The sequence below is a fragment of the Lepidochelys olivacea genome (genome assembly GCF_965140295.1).
Source record: "Lepidochelys olivacea isolate rLepOli2 genome assembly, chromosome: 8".
Lineage (NCBI taxonomy): Eukaryota > Metazoa > Chordata > Testudines > Cheloniidae > Lepidochelys > Lepidochelys olivacea.
The window spans coordinates 75,455,000-75,473,255 of NC_140418.1; the positions used below are offsets into that span (position 1 = coordinate 75,455,000).

At 39.5% G+C, this 18,256-nt stretch overlaps 1 protein-coding gene across 7 annotated transcripts in view; it reads left to right on the forward strand.

Annotated features, from left to right (window-relative positions):
- Positions 1-18,256, forward strand: part of TGFBR3 (transforming growth factor beta receptor 3) — a 179,190-nt gene that overhangs the window by 86,598 nt on the left and 74,336 nt on the right. For 5 of the 7 annotated variants that reach the window (XM_084637452.1, XM_084637454.1, XM_084637457.1 and 2 more), the window contains one exon: positions 6,891-6,917. The exons of the other annotated variants lie outside the window; for them this stretch is intronic. In XM_084637452.1, coding sequence (XP_084493578.1) covers positions 6,891-6,917 — 27 coding nt within the window. The remainder of the gene's footprint in view (positions 1-6,890; positions 6,918-18,256) is intronic. 7 annotated transcript variants of the gene reach the window in all.

Sequence of the window (18,256 nt, forward strand, 5' to 3'; positions counted from 1 at the left end):
AAATTCTTCAAAGATGAAGAACACTGTTTGTTAATATAGCGGTGTAACACAATCTTAGTGGCAGATTCTGTTACTACTAAATGTTGATTTAAACTGCCCTGAGTTTCTTCAATTACACAGCTAATGATCAAAATACTAAAGGAAAAGAAATACAAAATTAATCTCATGTGACTACTTAGAATTTAAATCAGAATTCCTGGCAATACATTCACCATTGTTTTCACTTACATCTTCTTCCTCAATAATTTGAAGATGCAGTACCTGCAGTAAAGTGGCAAGTTTGTCCAGATCTCGCTGAATTAGTGTCTTGTTCCCAGTTTTACTACTTTTAAAAATTCAAAGTTGGATCTTTTTGAAGTATCTCTAGTAAATTTGGGCTATGATAATTTCCCCCATTGTGTAATGGCTGCTTCATGTGAATGGGAAATTATCATAGCCCAAATTTATAAGAGATACTCCAAAAAGATCCAGCTTTGACTCTTTAGAAGTAGTTAAAATTTGGAACAGAAGAGACACTAATTCATCTAGTTCTGGAGAAACTGAAACATAGACCATCTGATAAACTCTTCCTACCGTAAGACCTTGGCAACATATCCTGAACCAACATTTTTCAGTTATTCTTGTAGAACTTCATAACAACAGATTATTCTTCATTCTCCATCAAAGTAATTTGTTTTTAGTATTGTAGAGTTTTGGATGATGGGTATTGGAATGGAATCCTGGGTCATCTAATCCATTCTTGTGCATGAGTACTGGATTTTCCACTCTACTAATCTCAGCTGTTTTCAAAAGAAAACTTAGATACACGTTTAGGGATACATTTTCAGACTTCAAGTTGAATATGTTTATGTTCCAAGTTTTCACACACTGAAGAAGTGAAAATACCAGTGTGTACACTTAAACAGTAATCTAACATCTGTATGCACCCAAGTTTTAGGCTGTTTCAAGTGCCTGCAGGTATGCTAAAGGTGGTGGGCCTGTGTATGGTTGCATGTTGTTTTATGCTGATACAAGTGGAGGGCTGGTAAAGGTCCTTTTGAAAATGAACCCCTTCACGTTAGGTATCTAACACCATCCCTTCATGAATTATTCTGTAGTCTAATCTATCCTTTGATTACGTCCTGTTGTTGCAAAAATGTACACATGTGCATAAGGCTTATACACTGTATGTGTAGCACTGAATGACTTCAGTGCTACTACTCAGAGTGTAAGTCTCTGCAGAATCAAGGACTTAAACTTTAGTTAGAAATGCTTTCTATTTTAAGTTTTCTGGTTTTATTTTCATGACACTTCTTTAAGCTTTACAACTTCTCCCTTTAAATCTCAGAACTCTCAAGTGTTTGGATAGTTATACCAGCTTTTCATCATTCCTCTAGGCTATACATGTTAAATTTCTTTACTCTCTCTGCATAAATCATATTTTGTAATTCCCTTATGATTCCTGAACCCCTTTGGGTTTCCCCTCCAATTTATCAGTGTTTTTGTTTTTGTGTATCATTTATTTTAAAAACATGATGCTTCATACTGTACAAAGGACACTAGTGTGGCCTTATTAATGCTATATTTAGTGTAATAATTCATTCCCTGTTCGGGCCTCCAGTTGACCCCGAGTATCCAATGGTCTTTGGGACCAACCACAACCTTTAGATAAATGGAGCTTTGGATGAAGAGTTTACACATGCAGTACACTGAAAAGAGACTGACCTGTTGTATAGGGGCTGTGATTTAGGGCTGAGAATGTTCTCATCCAGGGTTACTATGTCTGTATACGCAAAAAGAAAAGGAGTACTTGTGGCACCTTAGAGACTAACCAATTTATTTGAGCATGAGCTTTTGTGAGCTACAGCTCACTTCATCGGATGCATACCGTGGAAACTGCAGCAGACTTTATATATACACAGAGAATATGAAACAATACCTCCTCCCACCCCACTGTCCTGCTGGTAATAGCTTAACTAAAGTGATCATCAGGTTGGGCCATTTCCAGCACAAATCCAGGTTTTCTCACCCTCCACCCCCCCCCACAAATTCACTCTCCTGCTGGTGATAGCCATAGCTAGAAAACCTGGATTTGTGCTGGAAATGGCCCAACCTGATGATCACTTTAGATAAGCTATTACCAGTAGGACAGTGGGGTGGGAGGAGGTATTGTTTCATATTCTCTGTGTATATATAAAGTCTGCTGCAGTTTCCACGGTATGCATCCGATGAAGTGAGCTGTAGCTCACGAAAGCTCATGCTCAAATAAATTGGTTAGTCTCTAAGGTACCACAAGTACTCCTTTTCTTTTTGCGAATACAGACTAACACGGCTGTTACTCTGAAATATGTCTGTATAGCTCTTGATGAGGTGTTGGAAGGGGGAGAAAGAATTCAGATTTGTTAATCAAGACGTTTAGTTAAGAGGGGTTGAGTTATCTGGGTATTTGCTGTATTGTATCAGCTCTTTTTTTTTTTTTTTATTTTGTAACATCATCACACTGAGTGTGTCCAGTTCGGTATTACAATTCATCCCATATATCCTTCTCTGCATTACTACATTCTGACCATTGGTCTCTTCTCTGGTACTTCTCATTATTATTTTTCCCCTAAGCATATTGCTTTGCATTTATCAGAATTAAATCTCAACTTGTTAATAATTATCCATGTCTCCATGCTCTCAAGATCCTTTTGCAATTTATCTCTGTCCTTTTTTCTGTTCATGATCCCTCCTAATCTGGTATTATGTGTAGACTTGATTTATACATTTACTTCAACCTCTAAACATTTGTTAAAATACACCACAGCCCTGATTTACCAAACTCCTTTTAATAGACGCTCAGTAATGTTCTTTTAGGGTTGTTCTAAACTTCTCACTCTGCTCTGGGACTTCCAAGCCCAGACTCAGTAAAGATAAGGCCAGCCATTTTTGCAGCCCTCCTAGATCTGACGAGCCTTTGTCAAACTGACTGACTTCCTCTGAAATTGGGGATAGCCAGGTCAGCAGTCTTAAAAGTTTTGAAAGAACCCAGAGCACAGACCTTCAAGTCTACTGCTGGCTGGTAGGAGTCTCACCAGAAATATTCAAAATACTCGGGTTGTCCTGTTTAGTGCACTGGTTCTGTAATCCATATTCGCTGGAGTAGGTTATTTGACTTACATGAGACTGCTCTGGTGAATCAGGGCTGCAGAAGAGGGTGTTGGATCATATTAAAGAAGTTCTGTATTAAAATCACAAATGAGTTTGATTCCCCATAGTTTAAATTCCAGAGTATTACTAATTAAGAGGTGTCTTGGTTTTTGGTACTGTTTCTCTCCCTCTGTGTGAATCTTGCAAGCTGCTAATTGTGTTAGTACATTCTAAGACAGAGTCTGTTCTCAAAGCAATTCACAGAGAGAGAGACTCAAAGCAATACTCTAACAACAGAAACAGCACCCAGAGACTCCCCGCCCTTTTGTTGTATTAACAATTGTGATTAAAATAGAGATAGAGGATGTATGTGGATGGATGCTTGGTGTGGATAATAACTGAATGATCAGGGAGGTGCCAGCCTAAGAATCCAGTGTCCATCGGCTAAAGAAGGCGTCAAGTGGAAATAACCAGAGGACCCCCGAAGGGCAGACTGGAATCCACCCAACAGCCTCAAGAATGGGAGAACCAAAGAACAAGATAACATCTAGCGGCACGGAGCCGTCAGGAATGTGCTATCTGCTGATTGATTCAGCAACAGCATGATGAAGCAATTCCCATAGACTGGCATAGGAAGAAACTTCTATAAAAATAGACTCTAAAAAGTGAGAACTTTGGGGTCTGATTCTGCAAACCAACTTCCAGGAGCATCAGATGAGCATCTGACAAGGCCCTGCTCCCTCCTCATGTCCAGACCACCTGGCCAGTGGCTTGGCATGAGCAACTCTAAGGCTGGTAACTATGATAACAACCTTGCAGAACCTGTGTGTGTGTGTTTGTATGAATGAATGTGTGAATAAATATGAGATTGAATGGAATGTTATAGCTATAACTAACTGCTTACTATGATTCTTTCTGTATTCACAATAAATGTGGTATTTTGCCTTTTTCCCTTTAATAAGATCCTGCTGGTTTTTATTTTATTGGTATAACAAGGGCACTTTCACAGTTCTGGGCCCATTATTAAACCTTGTGGTAAGTCAGTCAGTATCGCTTTTCAAATGTGATGCTGTACATATTAGAATTAAGGTTCTCATTCTGACAGCAGGGACTCCTACACAACTAATAATGTGACAGGTGCCATTAGTTTAATTGCTTTGGTTGAGGCATAGTGTCTTCCCATATCCAAAAAAACCTGGATAGACACCCCAGCCCCCACTGCCTCCTGTGAGCACTTTAAGGTATTCATGCTAGTATAGAAATCCAGCCATGTTTAATGTGGCTTTTCATCTTGTTTGCTCTGGACTGAAGTCTGTGTAGATTGTTATCTAAGTCAGCTCAGAAGTCGCTGGTCACTGAATTTGGCAATTTTTTCAACTTTTACCCACCAGAACTTCAGGAGGAAGTTGTGTGACAGCCAGAAGAGTCTGTTTATTTAGAGCAGGATGTTCGTCTGAAGCATCAATTGATGACTGTATATTCTTAAAGAAACAGGAATGAATTTTCGTGGGGTGGAAGTTCCATGTAAAACCTCAAGTATTTTCTGTTCTTAGAAATGAGATGATTTGCTGTACACCAGTTGAAAATGACAGTGAAAATACAGTTTCACAAAGATGCCTGGAATTGGCTGTCAAATAATGGCAAGGCAAACAAGAAAAAGGGCTAAAAGGAAAATGTCAGAGTGACTTTCATAATTATTCAAATCTCTTCTCTTCCCCTCCCGCCTCGCCCCCCGTTATTTAAAATGACCTGTTGGGACCTTGAAATGAGAATCTGTTTTACTGACATTTGTTCTCTTGCACTCAGGGTGACCAGATGTCCCGATTTTATAGGGACAGTACTAATATTTGGGGCTCTTTCTTATCTAGGTGGCTATTACCCCATACTCCCTGTCCTGATTTTTCACACTTGCTATCTGGTCACCCTACTTGTACTGTGTGTACACAGATACTGATTTGTTATTGTAGGGTTCTTACAAGAACTGGGCTTCTGGCACTGAGGCACAGACCCTAAAAGGTATTTATTTTTAGAATTTTTATTTAATTTTTTAAAGGCATGTATGGTAGAAAGATGTCTTTTCCTTCTTTTCCACTCATGCATGCAGACACACACAATTTCAGACAGATACATTTGGTTTGCGTTCTCTGAAAATCAACTGTGGTTCCAGTTCTTGGCGTCACTGACCCATCCTCACAAGGTCTCTTCATGACATACTCTGGAGTATGTTGACTGCCACCCTGTCTTCAATTCCCTTGTCTTTGGAAAAGTAATTAAGAAAGTGATGGCAGCACTACAGCTTTAGGTGCACCTTTATATCATAGACAAGTTGGGTAGGTTTTATTATTTCTTCAGGCTCTAGTTTTTGTGCTTGAGCCACCATTTCTCAGGGTCATGAGAGATCATCTGTTTAGAGTTACTGCCTATAGAGACTCTTCGAGCCAGCAAGATTGGTATTAATCAGGGACTCAGGATCAGGTGTAGTACCTGAAAATACTTTTAACTTGTTTTTGGAAGCTGCCTAGATTTTAAATTGACACTGTCCCTTTAACAGCTACCCAGAAGACTGCCAGAATACAGTAATCATATTTCCTGTTTACATGCCATTATAGTTTAAAATGCAGAAATGTTTTCTGATGGCCATGGTCCATCTATCATATATGTGATGAGCATGAGTGTCAGTTAACATTGCTAGAAATGAGAGCTGAATTTGGTGGTGGTCCAGAACCCTAGTGATGGGAAAGAACTCTAATAATCAAACATATTATCTTGCTGGAAATAACCTTGATTCTGTGGCTTTACAGATTGGACTTCTGTTCTTCCTGACTTTTTTCATTGTAGATATGTCCTCCACATACTTTTCTTTCAATGGTCTTTGTAATTATGTTCCTACTAAAGGCTGGAGTGCTTAACCATTAGAGATCTTTAACATGTGGCCTTTGTTATCCTCATGAAAATTTTGCTTTTTTTATAGTAACAGAAACATATCGTGTCAAATGAAGAAAGGGGCCTATACAATTCCATTGACAGATTTCATTTAAGCACCTGTTTACATGTGCAAAATTCAGATATGCATGTTCAAGTCAAGCAATTGAACATGATCTGTTTTGAAAGCACAGATGTATGTTGTGCACATACAAAATATGTAAATGTAATTTAGAGGCCCACTTGACAAGTTGACCCATTGTGGACATATTGCATTGCAGGGTCAGAGCTGATGACCCTGATTCAGAAAAGCACTTAAGCATGTGCTTAATACTTTTGACTTCAGTGGGACTTCGCTTTTTGAAAAGGGGTGCATTAGCAAATGGGGCCTCTATTTGTACTGCTTTTTGTTTTCTGGGTGCCTTGGCATTTATTTTTTTCTTGGATATATGTAGCAGTCCCTTGTTACCTATTATTATATGAAAAAACTCAAGGGAACAGGAGACTTGCTTTTTTTTTAAAGTACTCTTCTCTGAATAGATATCTACGACTTTCCCCTCCTACAACAATTTATTTGTATTTCAAAGTGATAGTTACAGGAAGGAAGTTACAGGAGGAAAAGTTGGCCACACAGAATATACCTGAGGTTATGCACACAAATAATGTAAACAGGAAGTAACACAGGGATATTAAATAGTAGTTCAAAGTTAAGCTGGTATTTGGTGCTATAAATCAATTTGTAAACAAGTAGAAGCCGGACAATGCAGGTCAAAAGACTATTTTCACAACAGTGATGCCATACTTAAGACACTTATGAGTTTCTCATAGTTCCTGGAAATATTCTTTTTTCTGTTTTGTAGATCCTGATCCTGGAAGCATTTATGCTTGTGAGTAGCTTTACCGACAGAAGTCGTCTCACTGAGCTGAGTAACTCTGGTTCCTTGGTTTTATTCAAATGCAATTCATGTCCTGAAAGTACTAAAATAATTCCCATATTTATTGTTTCTTTTAAACAATTCCATTTTTTATTTGTACCTGGAAGAAAACTTTGATCATGCAAATAAAAAAACACTGAATATTTGAAATAAAAATAATCTGGATAGCCGAGGATCTTCCCAGTGCTGATAGTAGAATTATGTTAAATAATGTTACGTGGAATCCCATTAATGAAGATGTTTCCTCTACATCCAATTGTAACTCCACATAAAAGTGAGTTACAGAGACATACGTGCCGCTCTTTCCTCATGCTGATACAGTATATGTCCACAATAATGTAAATACAGTCTCTCACGTCCCCTACCTAAAGCTTGTCTCTTCATCTTATTTACTGAAATTGCTCACTTAGGCCCCAGTCCTGCAATAGGAGATCTGTGTGACCGGACTCTTATGCTAATACAGAGCCCCACTGTAGTCAGTGAAACTCCACATAAGAGAGAGGCTCAAGCCACATGGATATGATTGTAGCATTAGGAAAAGATGATCACATTTGTAAGTTGGGGAAGACATGTATTTGAATGAAGTTAAGACTTGGTAACGAAGATTGGATTTTTCAGTAAATGTCATTTTTTTATTTTTTAAAAATGGAAAGGCCTTAATAATTCTACTGTGTTTTTACATATCTAAAATGTAAAAATTCTAGTCTTTTATTTAAAAGTAAGAGTTCCTTCCCTTTAAAGAGCAGACTATGAAACACCATGTGTGAGACCATGATTGTTCCTCTAGTGCTTGTAATATCTCATTCACTACTAAATAGGCACCATTGTGTGCTGCTGTTTTCTCTGAAGTGTTCTGAAAAATATCTGTTTCTTTGATAGATGTAGATCTTTCCGATCTGAAGACCTAGGAATTCAGTCACGTGCAGGAAACCCTAGTTGTGTCAACATGCTTTGTCACAAACATAGGAATCAAATAAGCAACACTCTGATGTCTGCTAATTCAGAAATTCCAGGAGATATAATAACCGACACATAACCTTTATTTCACAAACCATGGCATGCACTGATCTTACTTGTGCAAGTTGAAGTCACTAAATTGCATGCGCATTAATGGCACTGTTTCCACAGCAGTCGCTGCTTGTAGTCTAGTAGAAGCAAGAGGCCCTCATTCAACATCTGACCCTAGTCTAGTGCCTTAGTCACATGACCATCCTTCACTATTATTATTGTAATGGCATCACTGCCTTTAATTCTATGGATTTTCCCAAGTTATCATTCCCACAACTTCTGGTAATTAAATAAGGAGTGTGGTGGAGACATCCAAAAACAAATCTATTAATCTGCCACATTATGTTGATTTATGACATCTTTTAAAGAAAAGATGCAGCCGTAGAAATGATATTGTCACACTTTGGGAAATTAAATTCTAATTGTGGCTGTAGAGAATGGAATTCTAGAGTCATTTTGCAATCCTGGGATTTTGGGATCAAGTTGATGTTGGTTTCATAGATTTTCCCCAAATCCCATATGTTCCCAATAGATATAATTGTATTGGATTGAGTTAGAATCAGATAGGTGGTACTCTTTTGGGGTGGGAAGTTATGGCACCTAACTTTTGTGTGAGGTGGGAATTATAGGTAAAACTGGTAGTAAATTCTATGTTTAAGCTTGCTGGAAACTTTCAGTTTCTTAGAACTATCAAATTTTAACTATTCAGTCTGAAATTATGCATGCAAAGTGTCTGCCTCAGGCTGAATTGTTTTGAAAACTTTCAGCACAAATGGTTCAGCTGTTTCTGAGAATGAGACTGGGGGAAAATATGTTGTTTTGTCCATGTTAAAACCAATTAGTACAACCGTTTAAGTTAGTGCCTAGTGTCTAGTGCTTCTATGCTTTGGAGCAGGGATGAGAAATTAGGTAGGGGGGTTGCCTTTGGGACAGAGCTGTGCCTTTTATTGTTCCTATGAAACAAATTTGGCCAAGTTATAGACCTCAAAAAATCTCACTTCATGCATGCTCAGTTGAGATGGATTAGAGTTTCGTAGCTAAATTCTTGCAGATTCTGTCTGCACTGAGCATGCTCCAGCCCAGGACTGCAGGGGCTGAGTAGGACTTTTCCTGTAATTGCTGCTTCCAGCTGCTGCAGGTTGGTATTGTGCAAGGCACAGGAACTGAGAGCAGAGAGACACTCTGTCCTGTGCTCTCAGTGCTCCCCCAGCTGGTACTCGGTCATTGTGGAGGAACTGGCAACCTTACTTCAATGCAAAGGGGACAAGAACCAGACTGGGGGAGAAGGGAGGGGAATAGGGTTGCTGGGTGTCCGGTTTTTGACCAGAATGCCCTGTCGAAAAGGTACCCTGGTGGTGCAGGTCAGCACTGCTGACCCCGCCATTAAAAGTCCAGTTGGAGTGGGGCTAGCAGGCTCCCTAATGAGCTCCATGCAGCTCTTGGATGCCCCTGCTGTTCCTAGACGTAGAGGCGGCCATGGGGGCTCTGTGCGCTGCCTGAGTGCCGGCTCCACAGCTCCCATTGGCCGGGAACCATGGCCAGTGGGAGCTGTGGGGGTGGCACCTCCAGGCCAAAGCAGTGTGCAGAAGCCCCCCATGGCTGCCCCTGCGCCTAGGAGCCAGAGGGCCATGCCAGCCGCTTCCCGGGAGTTACCTGAGATAGGTGCTGCCCAGAGCCCACACCCTTCACCCCCTCCTGAATTCTGGCGTTTCCTAACTTTTGAGTGCTTGACTTTGCAACCTTAGTAATGTAATAATTCCTTTTATGAGTAGACCCTTTGACTAATTGACAAATTCATCCTGGGTGGAACTCCGCTGTAGCCAGTGCATTGGCATTATGTTTCATCAAATGAATTCCTGTAGAATTGTAGTCCCATTGACATCACTATGACTACTGCCTTGAATAAGGGCTGCAGGATTGGGCTCTGTGCCTTTAAATAGATTTAAAATAAACAAGAAACTTCCCCATGAAATGTGTAAAAGAATGACTTTCCCCTTAGGCTGCATTGTACGTATGTGAACAGTATTGACCTCTATTCCACTATGCAGAGTTAAGACAATACAGTGTTTTAGGTCCTTTTGATTGAAAGCCTAATTGGGTTATGAAGGGGCAAATGGCACAGATAGTTTCATTTCATCTTTGGGAGCCTACATTTGTATGTGGTTTAGGTCAGAGATGAAATAAGTTTGGTGGTCTCAGCCTCATGGACTTTTGTCCATATTACAAAACCACCATATAATTTGTCAGGACTCAACACTGTTGGCAGCTTCTGCTTAGCAGGTGCCCAGAACTAGGATAGCAGATGAGGATTAAACTGTATTGGCAGAACTACATGGGGAAGTTTGCACGTAGTCTGCCTACACTATGTGCTGTAGCCAGTTCTTTTAAACTCTTTTTCTAAAAGTATTTACATTAAATAAAATAGAGCAAAAAAGAAAACAGAAAGCAAATTTTGTTCACTGTTAACTTAGAGGCCAAGAAAAGTATATCTGTTTGGAGCACAGATGCACTGTGATGGGCTACAGAGTAACAGCCGTGTTAGTCTGTATTCGCAAAAAGAAAAGGAGTACTTGTGACACCTTAGAGACTAACCAATTTATTTGAGCATAAGCTTTCGTGAGCAACAACTCACTTCATCGGATGCATACTGTGGAAAGTGTAGAAGATCTTTTTATATACACACAAAGCATGAAAAAATACCTCCTCCCACCCCACTCTCCTGCTGGTAATAGCTTATCTAAAGTGATCACTCTCCTTACAATGTGTATGATAATCAAGTTGGGCCATTTGCAGCACAAATCCAGGTTTTCTCACAACCCCCCCCCCCCCCGCCCCACACATACACACAAACCCACTCTCCTGCTGGTAATAACATGAGTTGCTATATTACAACAAAAAAACTTCAAATCCAGACTCCAGCGAGAAACTGTTGAATTGGAATTCATTTGCAAATTGGATACAATTAACTTAGGCTTGAATAGAGACTGGGAATGGCTAAGTCATTATGCAAGGTAACCTATTTCCCCATGTTTCCGCCTGCCCCCCCCCCCCCCCCCACGTTCTTGTTAAACCCTGGATTTGTGCTGGAAATGGCCCACCTTGATTATCATACACATTGTAAGGAGAGTGGTCACTTTAGATAAGCTATTACCAGCAGGAGAGTGGGTTTGTGGGGGGAGGGGGAGGGAGGGGTTGTGAGAGAACCTGGATTTGTGCTGCAAATGGCCCAACTTGATTATCATACACATTGTAAGGAGATTATCAAACACATTGTGCTTTCGATAAGCTATTACCAGCAGGAGAGTGGGGTGGGAGGAGGTATTTTTTCATGCTTTGTGTGTATATAAAAAGATCTTCTACACTTTCCACAGTATGCATCCGATGAAGTGAGTTGTAGCTCACGAAAGCTTATGCTCAAATAAATTGGTTATTCTCTAAGGTGCCACAAGTACTCCTTTTCTTTTTGTGATAAGCTATTCATTTTGTTAATATGCAGCCTGCTCTTGATATTAAGGATAAATAAAAGGAGGAGAGAATGTTGGCTAAAGTTTAGATTTGCTGGAGCTGGGCAAAAATTTGAATTCTACATAAAACTTTTCCTGGATTTTGTGAAAATTATTCTTTTTAAATTAAAAACCCCAAACACGCAAAAACATAAAGGAAGATCACTGCACCTAGATGGTAGTCTCCTCGGGGGGGCTTCTTCATCACTGTCTCTCTGAAGTCTTTTTGCTGGTTCAGTATTTGCCTATTGAACTTGCCCATAACTGAGCTCTGATGATCCTAGTTGCCTCTGCTTCCCTGAGGCATCTTGAGCCTTACTAATGTTTTTGATTATTAAGAACAAATTGAAACTACAATTTCATATGTCCAGGATAAGTTGGACTTGGTAGCAAATAGATAGGGGAAGTTAACATGGGCAGCTGAGCAGCACAGACACGAATGCCTGGTCTACACTTACAAGATTTACCAGCATACTTGTTTTGATTAGGGGTTTGATCTTTTTACCAAAATAATTAAAATGGTTAAAGTCCTAGTGTGAATGAAGGTAGACTGGTATAAAGGTGACTGGTATAAAGCCTGGTCTACCCTAAACAGTTAGGTCGACTCAGCTGCATTGCTCAGGGATGTGAAAAATGCTCAGCACCCTGAGTGACATAGTGAAGTCGACCTAACTCCTGGTGTAGATAGTGCTAGGCCAATGAAAGAATTTTTCCATCGACCTGGCTACCATCTCTCGGGGAGGTGGATTACCTACACCGATGGTAGAACTCCTCATGTCAGCATGTGTAGACGCTGCAGTGTCGCAGCTGCTTGTGCCACTGTAGCCTTTCAAGTATGGATAAGCCCTTATAATCCCTATAGTTGTTCCTTTCTGTAAAAGAATATCTATACTATATATAGAGCACCTTGATACTAGCATAATTGTGTGTCCACACTTGGGTGTGGAAGGGTGGTATCACTAGCTATACTTGCACAGTTAAAGTGGTACAACTTTCTAGTGTAGAGAACCCCTTAGTAATTGTCCTACCAATGGGACAATAGGTAACGTGTATAAGAAGCACTTTGAAAGGCCTTTCTTTTAATGTGTATATTATATCTCTCTCTATATATTTGTGTAAATTATTTACATTTAATGTAATCTGAAGAAGTTGGCAGCTGTAGTTTAAAAAGATGCTTTGGAGTAAGAGAAATGATTTAGCAGTCTTTGTCTAAAGTAAATGCTATATGAACAAGTCCTGTCCAGAAATGATAATAGTTGTAATAAAGTAAAATGGAGAACGCTTCCTAATTCCAGTTTGTGTGGGGAACTTTCTGACACACTTCTGCTAACTGTGGTGCCCTTTGAAGTTGCATTTGAACTACTTTACCTCCAGTAAGAGCCTATCAATATTGTTGTGTTACTTTAAAACTATTTAGGAGAAAGTCTTTCTGCTACACTAAAACATCTGTTAAAAATTAGTTGTACATAGTGCTGTTGCCAGGTGCTGAAGAATAGTTTTAATATAGTACATGTTGTACTTACTACATCTATAATAGTGTGTTTCTTACTATATCCAAACCTATTTTTCCATGATCCAGTACTGAACTGCTGCTAGCAGTTCACTTTTTTTGCTCTGCTGGCTGGTGTGTCTGAATGGAGACCCAGCGTAAGAGGATGCAAGTTTACTGGAATTGCATCCTCTTACACCAGATCTGAATTTGACCTTTAGTGTTTTAGTTGTAGAGCAGTGGTTCTCAAACTTATTTGATTGCACTCCCCTTCTTTGTGTCTGTGGTAATTTACCTCCTCCCTCTCCCTCCGCCACACAAGTACATATATGGATATGCGGCGGTGGTGCTTCACTTGAATCAGTTTCAAGTTCTTTATTTTTCATTTGAGTTGGGGGTTTTTCCGTTGCATGAATGAGCCAACTATCCATTGTAATAAGAGCAAAAGTGAAACTGTGATTGTGGTCCATGCTTACTATTAAATGTGTACACCATGTCGTAACAAACAGATTAACATATAGAGGGCAACAACTTTGTATAATGCTATGCAAGCTTAACAGAAATCCATCAAAATGCACAGCGTCATCTGAGGACCTGACTTGTCCAGAGGAATCAGTTTTGCTAGTTGTTCATTGCTGTGGGCAAAATGTACACAATAAGTTTTTTTTTTTTTCTTCCCTAAAGCTGCTTGCTTTCCTTGGCGCTGGTGGGTGCTCGCGCTCCCCGGACCCTGCCCTTGGTCCTGCCCAGACTCCACCCCCTCCCTGCCCCTCTTGGACCCCTCCCCAGATCCCCACCTCAGCCCCGCCTCTTCCCCAAGCGCGCCGCGTCCTGCTTCTCCCCCTCCCTCCCAGCGCTTGCTGCATGAAACAGCTGTTTCACGGTGCAAGCGCTAGGAGGGAGGGGGGAAAAGCAGGACGCTGTGGCGTGCTCCGGGGAGGAGGCAGAGGCGGAGCTGGAGTGGGGGGGCGGGGAGTTGCTGGTGGGTGCAGAGCACCCACCAATTTTTTCCCGTGGGTGCTCCAGCCCCAGAGCACCCACGGAGTTGGTGCCTGTGCCCCCTAGAATACATTTTGTGCTCTCCTTGGGGGACCTGCCCCCCATTTTGAGGACCTCTGTTCTAGAGATATAACAGACTCTAAAGGTGGCTTGCAGGGGAGGAGGGGCGAAAGAGAGGGGCTGCAGATTATATTTTGATATTCTGTAAACTCTCAAGCTTTCATTTTATGCACAATACTTTAGCGGGCCTTGAGATTCACAAGTAAAACTGCTGTGTTAACAGAGGTTGGATCAGGTCAGCTTTTATGTCTGGTTTTCAGAATGGACCCTAGATCCTCTTTAAAGATTGTATTTGTATTTCAATACATTGCTTTGCTTTGCTTCACAGAGCCTATAGTACTGAAACCGGGGTAAAATCCTGGACCCGTTGAAGTAAATGGGAGGTTTGTGATTCACTTCAAAGTGGCCAGGGTTTCCACTCTGAATTGTTCATAATACACACTATATTATAGGGATACTCTCAAGATATTTTAAATAGTTTGTAACAAATATTAAAAGAATAGGATTTGGACTCCTTGATTTCTAAGCTCTTTGGGAAAGGGACTGTCTCTTTAAATTTGTACAGTGTCTAATACAGTGAGGTCTTGGCCTCTAGGCACTATTACAGGACAAATTAATAATAATAATAATAATAAATAAAAACAGACTTCTATAGGCTGCTGGTTCCTGGCTGTCTCCTAATGGGAAGTGTGCAAGGGCAAAGGAAACAAATGCATTGGGCCCTGCATTCTAGCCATGTAGCCCTTGCTGACTCTGAAGCTGCTGTGCTCTCACCTCCTTTTTGAAGAAACCTGGTTCTCCTGTCAGGGTGGTAGGTTGTAATGGTCAGCAAGTTATGCGATAGTATTCGTTTTTCTTAGGTAAAACATGTTGGGATCAAAGTAATCCCTGGTTTAACTCCCATAGTTTCAGTGGGATTATGCTAGGGGTGAAATGAGCTGAAAGCTGCTGTTTGGTCAATCTGAGCCTCTTTCTGTAGGGTCTGGAAGGGAACATCAGGGCTTTGCTAATGACATTTACTCTATTCAAGTGACTACTGCTAGTTTTGTTAACTTAAGATTTCACTGTAACAGCATGGCTGTCAGCTGTGTGATGCTTTGGGGTGTCTAGTACCACCTCCGATTCCAAGTAAAGGACACAGCTGAGTTTCAGAAGAATGAGTATAACATTATGTGCATATTGATTTCCTACTTAAAGTTTTTAACTGTATCAGAAACCAGTGGTAAAATGAAAATAAAAACCACTTGATGCTTCTCCACACTAGCTGAAGAATGTATTTTAGATGACGGTTTCAAGTGAGAAAGCAGGAAGATCTTGACAAATATTCCTTTTGCTTCATTATGGAAGTTTTAACAAAAGCTTTTGTTAATCAGTATTTTCTTTCTCAAAGTTGATCACAAAACTCTTCAAAATATGTAACGTTTCTAGGCAGAATTTCTCTTAGGGTGCAGGTATATATGTTTTATTGAGTCATCTCTGTTACAGACTTGCATGTACACAGACATGCTCCTGTCTCCCTTTCTGGGCCAAATTTTGAAAAATTAGTGCTTAAGTTGCATTTGTAAGAAGAAGTAAGTACCCTTGAAAACCAGAAACTGTGGAATGGGATTTTATATGCAGATGGATACTTGCACATGCAATTGTTTGTTTTATGTGTGCAGATACATACTATGAGTGTAATTACCATGTGCAGAACTTTTCCTGTCTTTGAAAGGTTGGCACACTCAGTTTCTCAAAAGCTGTTGGTTCCCTAAAACTGTAAATTGCAACCTATTAATTTCATATTTGTAACACCCAAAATCTTTTAAAGAGAGTAAAGTAAACCTTACAAAAATAAGACGAAAATCTGAGTAAAATATGTGGCTGCCATTTTGGATTTACAGTCCCTGCCTGAAGAATATTTTCTCTTTATTTCTGGAGGAAAATTAAGGTAACTTGTCTCCTGTGGACAAAAAACCCAAACAACTGAAAAAGCAAATACTTCTCTAGAAATGACATAATCCTACATCCCTTGTTTTTAAAATCATGATTTTACTCATAGATGAAATTCATCCTGGGTGGAACTCCACTGTAGCCAGTGCATTAGCATTATGTTTCATCAGATGAATTCCTGTAGAATTTCTGAATCTCTTATATTGGATAGTAGGACTTAGTGGAATGTTAAGATAGGCTGATCTTCTCATCACACTAATTCTGTTCATTAGTATGTATTATCAAAATAACTTGTAACCTATGGATAATGATTAATTATGAATATTGACTCAACAGGATTTAAAGTATTTATAGACAGAACTGAAGAAAAGCGGTATGCTTCCATATATCTATTCTAAATGCAATTTAGATCCAATTTGTATTTGGTCAGAGGAAAAAGGGTCAATTTTATACTTGCAGCTGAGTAATTACGTTCACCTAAGTTCTCCTTCAGTGCGTCTTGTTCAGTTTTTGTGACTTGAAGAAATGGCGTGATGTAGTGTGGTGTATGCTCTTGGGGTTAAATCTCCTTTTTCTCTTCTGCTTTACTGAACAGCTGTCTTAGTATGGGCAGTGTAACTTGATATAATAGCATATTTTTGCCCTGGTCTATTAGCACAAATTTGTAACGGTTGTTTTGGAAAATGTGCTATGAATTTATTGCAAGACCTTCACACTAGAGTAGTTAATTCAACTTTACAAATTCCTGGCACTTGACTTTCATCTTTCTTAACAAAACTGAATCTGTGACTTGATGCCTTGAAGTCAGCAAAACAAATGGTACTTTAACAGCGGTGTTTACTTTGATCATTTTTCAACATTTGTGCTCTAGCCTTTCACGTAGTACAAATTGCTTTACCAGAGTAATGGGGCAGGAACCCATGGACTGTTTTTGTAGTTTGGTTGCTGTGGTGATATTCAGCCTTCCATGAAACTATCATCTCCAGGGAAACAGAAACCTTTGCAGCTGTCTTAACCTTGTAGATACTATGTATGTTAGATATAAGCCTTAAAAGAGCTTTTTACAAACTGTATAGACAGTGGTTACATGCATAATCACCCACACAAATATTGTTTGCTAGGTAATACTTGCTTTAGTTTGATAGCTGTGTCCCCTATAAAACATGTTATGTTTTTGAACTCGTTTAATGGTTTTAAAGCCTTTTACAGCATATATTAAATGATTTTTCTAACTGACCTGACAACTAGACCTTTTGTATGTATCATTTCCCACCTGCAACTATATATTTTGTTGTTGAAACAATTGCCAACGGAAGAATGATTTTTTTAATGAATTTGCCATCATTTTGAGTATATGCATTTTGGCATAGCCCTAAAGTTAAATTTTGTCTATGAATGAGTTACTTGGGGGAGTGAGTGAGTGTGACCCAAAGGAGGCGAAGAGATAGGCAGACAGATTCTGGAAGAACAGAACTATTTTGACATACAAAGCTTCTGGGACTTAAGCTTAACTGAAAGGACTGTTGTTTAAAAGCATGCCCAGAAATGTTAAATGAATGTTTATGAAAATGTTAACTGTGATACATCAATAATCTAAGTGAAACCTTCATCAAGGGAGGATACTGGGACATGTGCGTATTACTAATGCATAAAATGCTAATAGTAATTCCAAGGGAAATGGTGAGAGCTCCATCATTTAGGGCATTTTAAAAGGAGGCTGGATAAAGCAATATAAACTATGTTGTAGCTGGCTGGTAGATGAACTAGATGACCTAATAGCTCTTTGCCACATTTAATTATTCACTTTTTATTTTATGTTGATATTCTCTGAGTTAAGTGCTCAGATAGAATTACAAGCGCCATCTAAAATGGAGGATGACTGCTTAATAGTTGTTGGCTAAGATATTATGATGCTGAACGGAATAAAAATGTAACATATATAAATTAAATTAGAAGGATGGATGGGGGAGTATCGCTTCATAAGGCATCATATAAAATACAGTAACTTCCCTACTGCTTTCAGGTAAATCATGGGTGAAATTCTGGCCCCCTGGGTCTTTCACTGTGAACTTCAGTGGAGCCAATTTTTGACACTATGTCTTCATAGCTGTTTGTACAGAGCCTAACATGGTGGGGCTGCGATTCTTATTGGGGCCTCTTGGCACTACATAATATAAATATTTAATAATAATAAGCATTCAGTCTGAGGAAAATACAAAAAGAGAACAAGAAGGAAAAACTTTCTATTTAACTTGTCTCTTCTGCTAACATTTTCTTTAAATACACCCTGGCTTACTGGT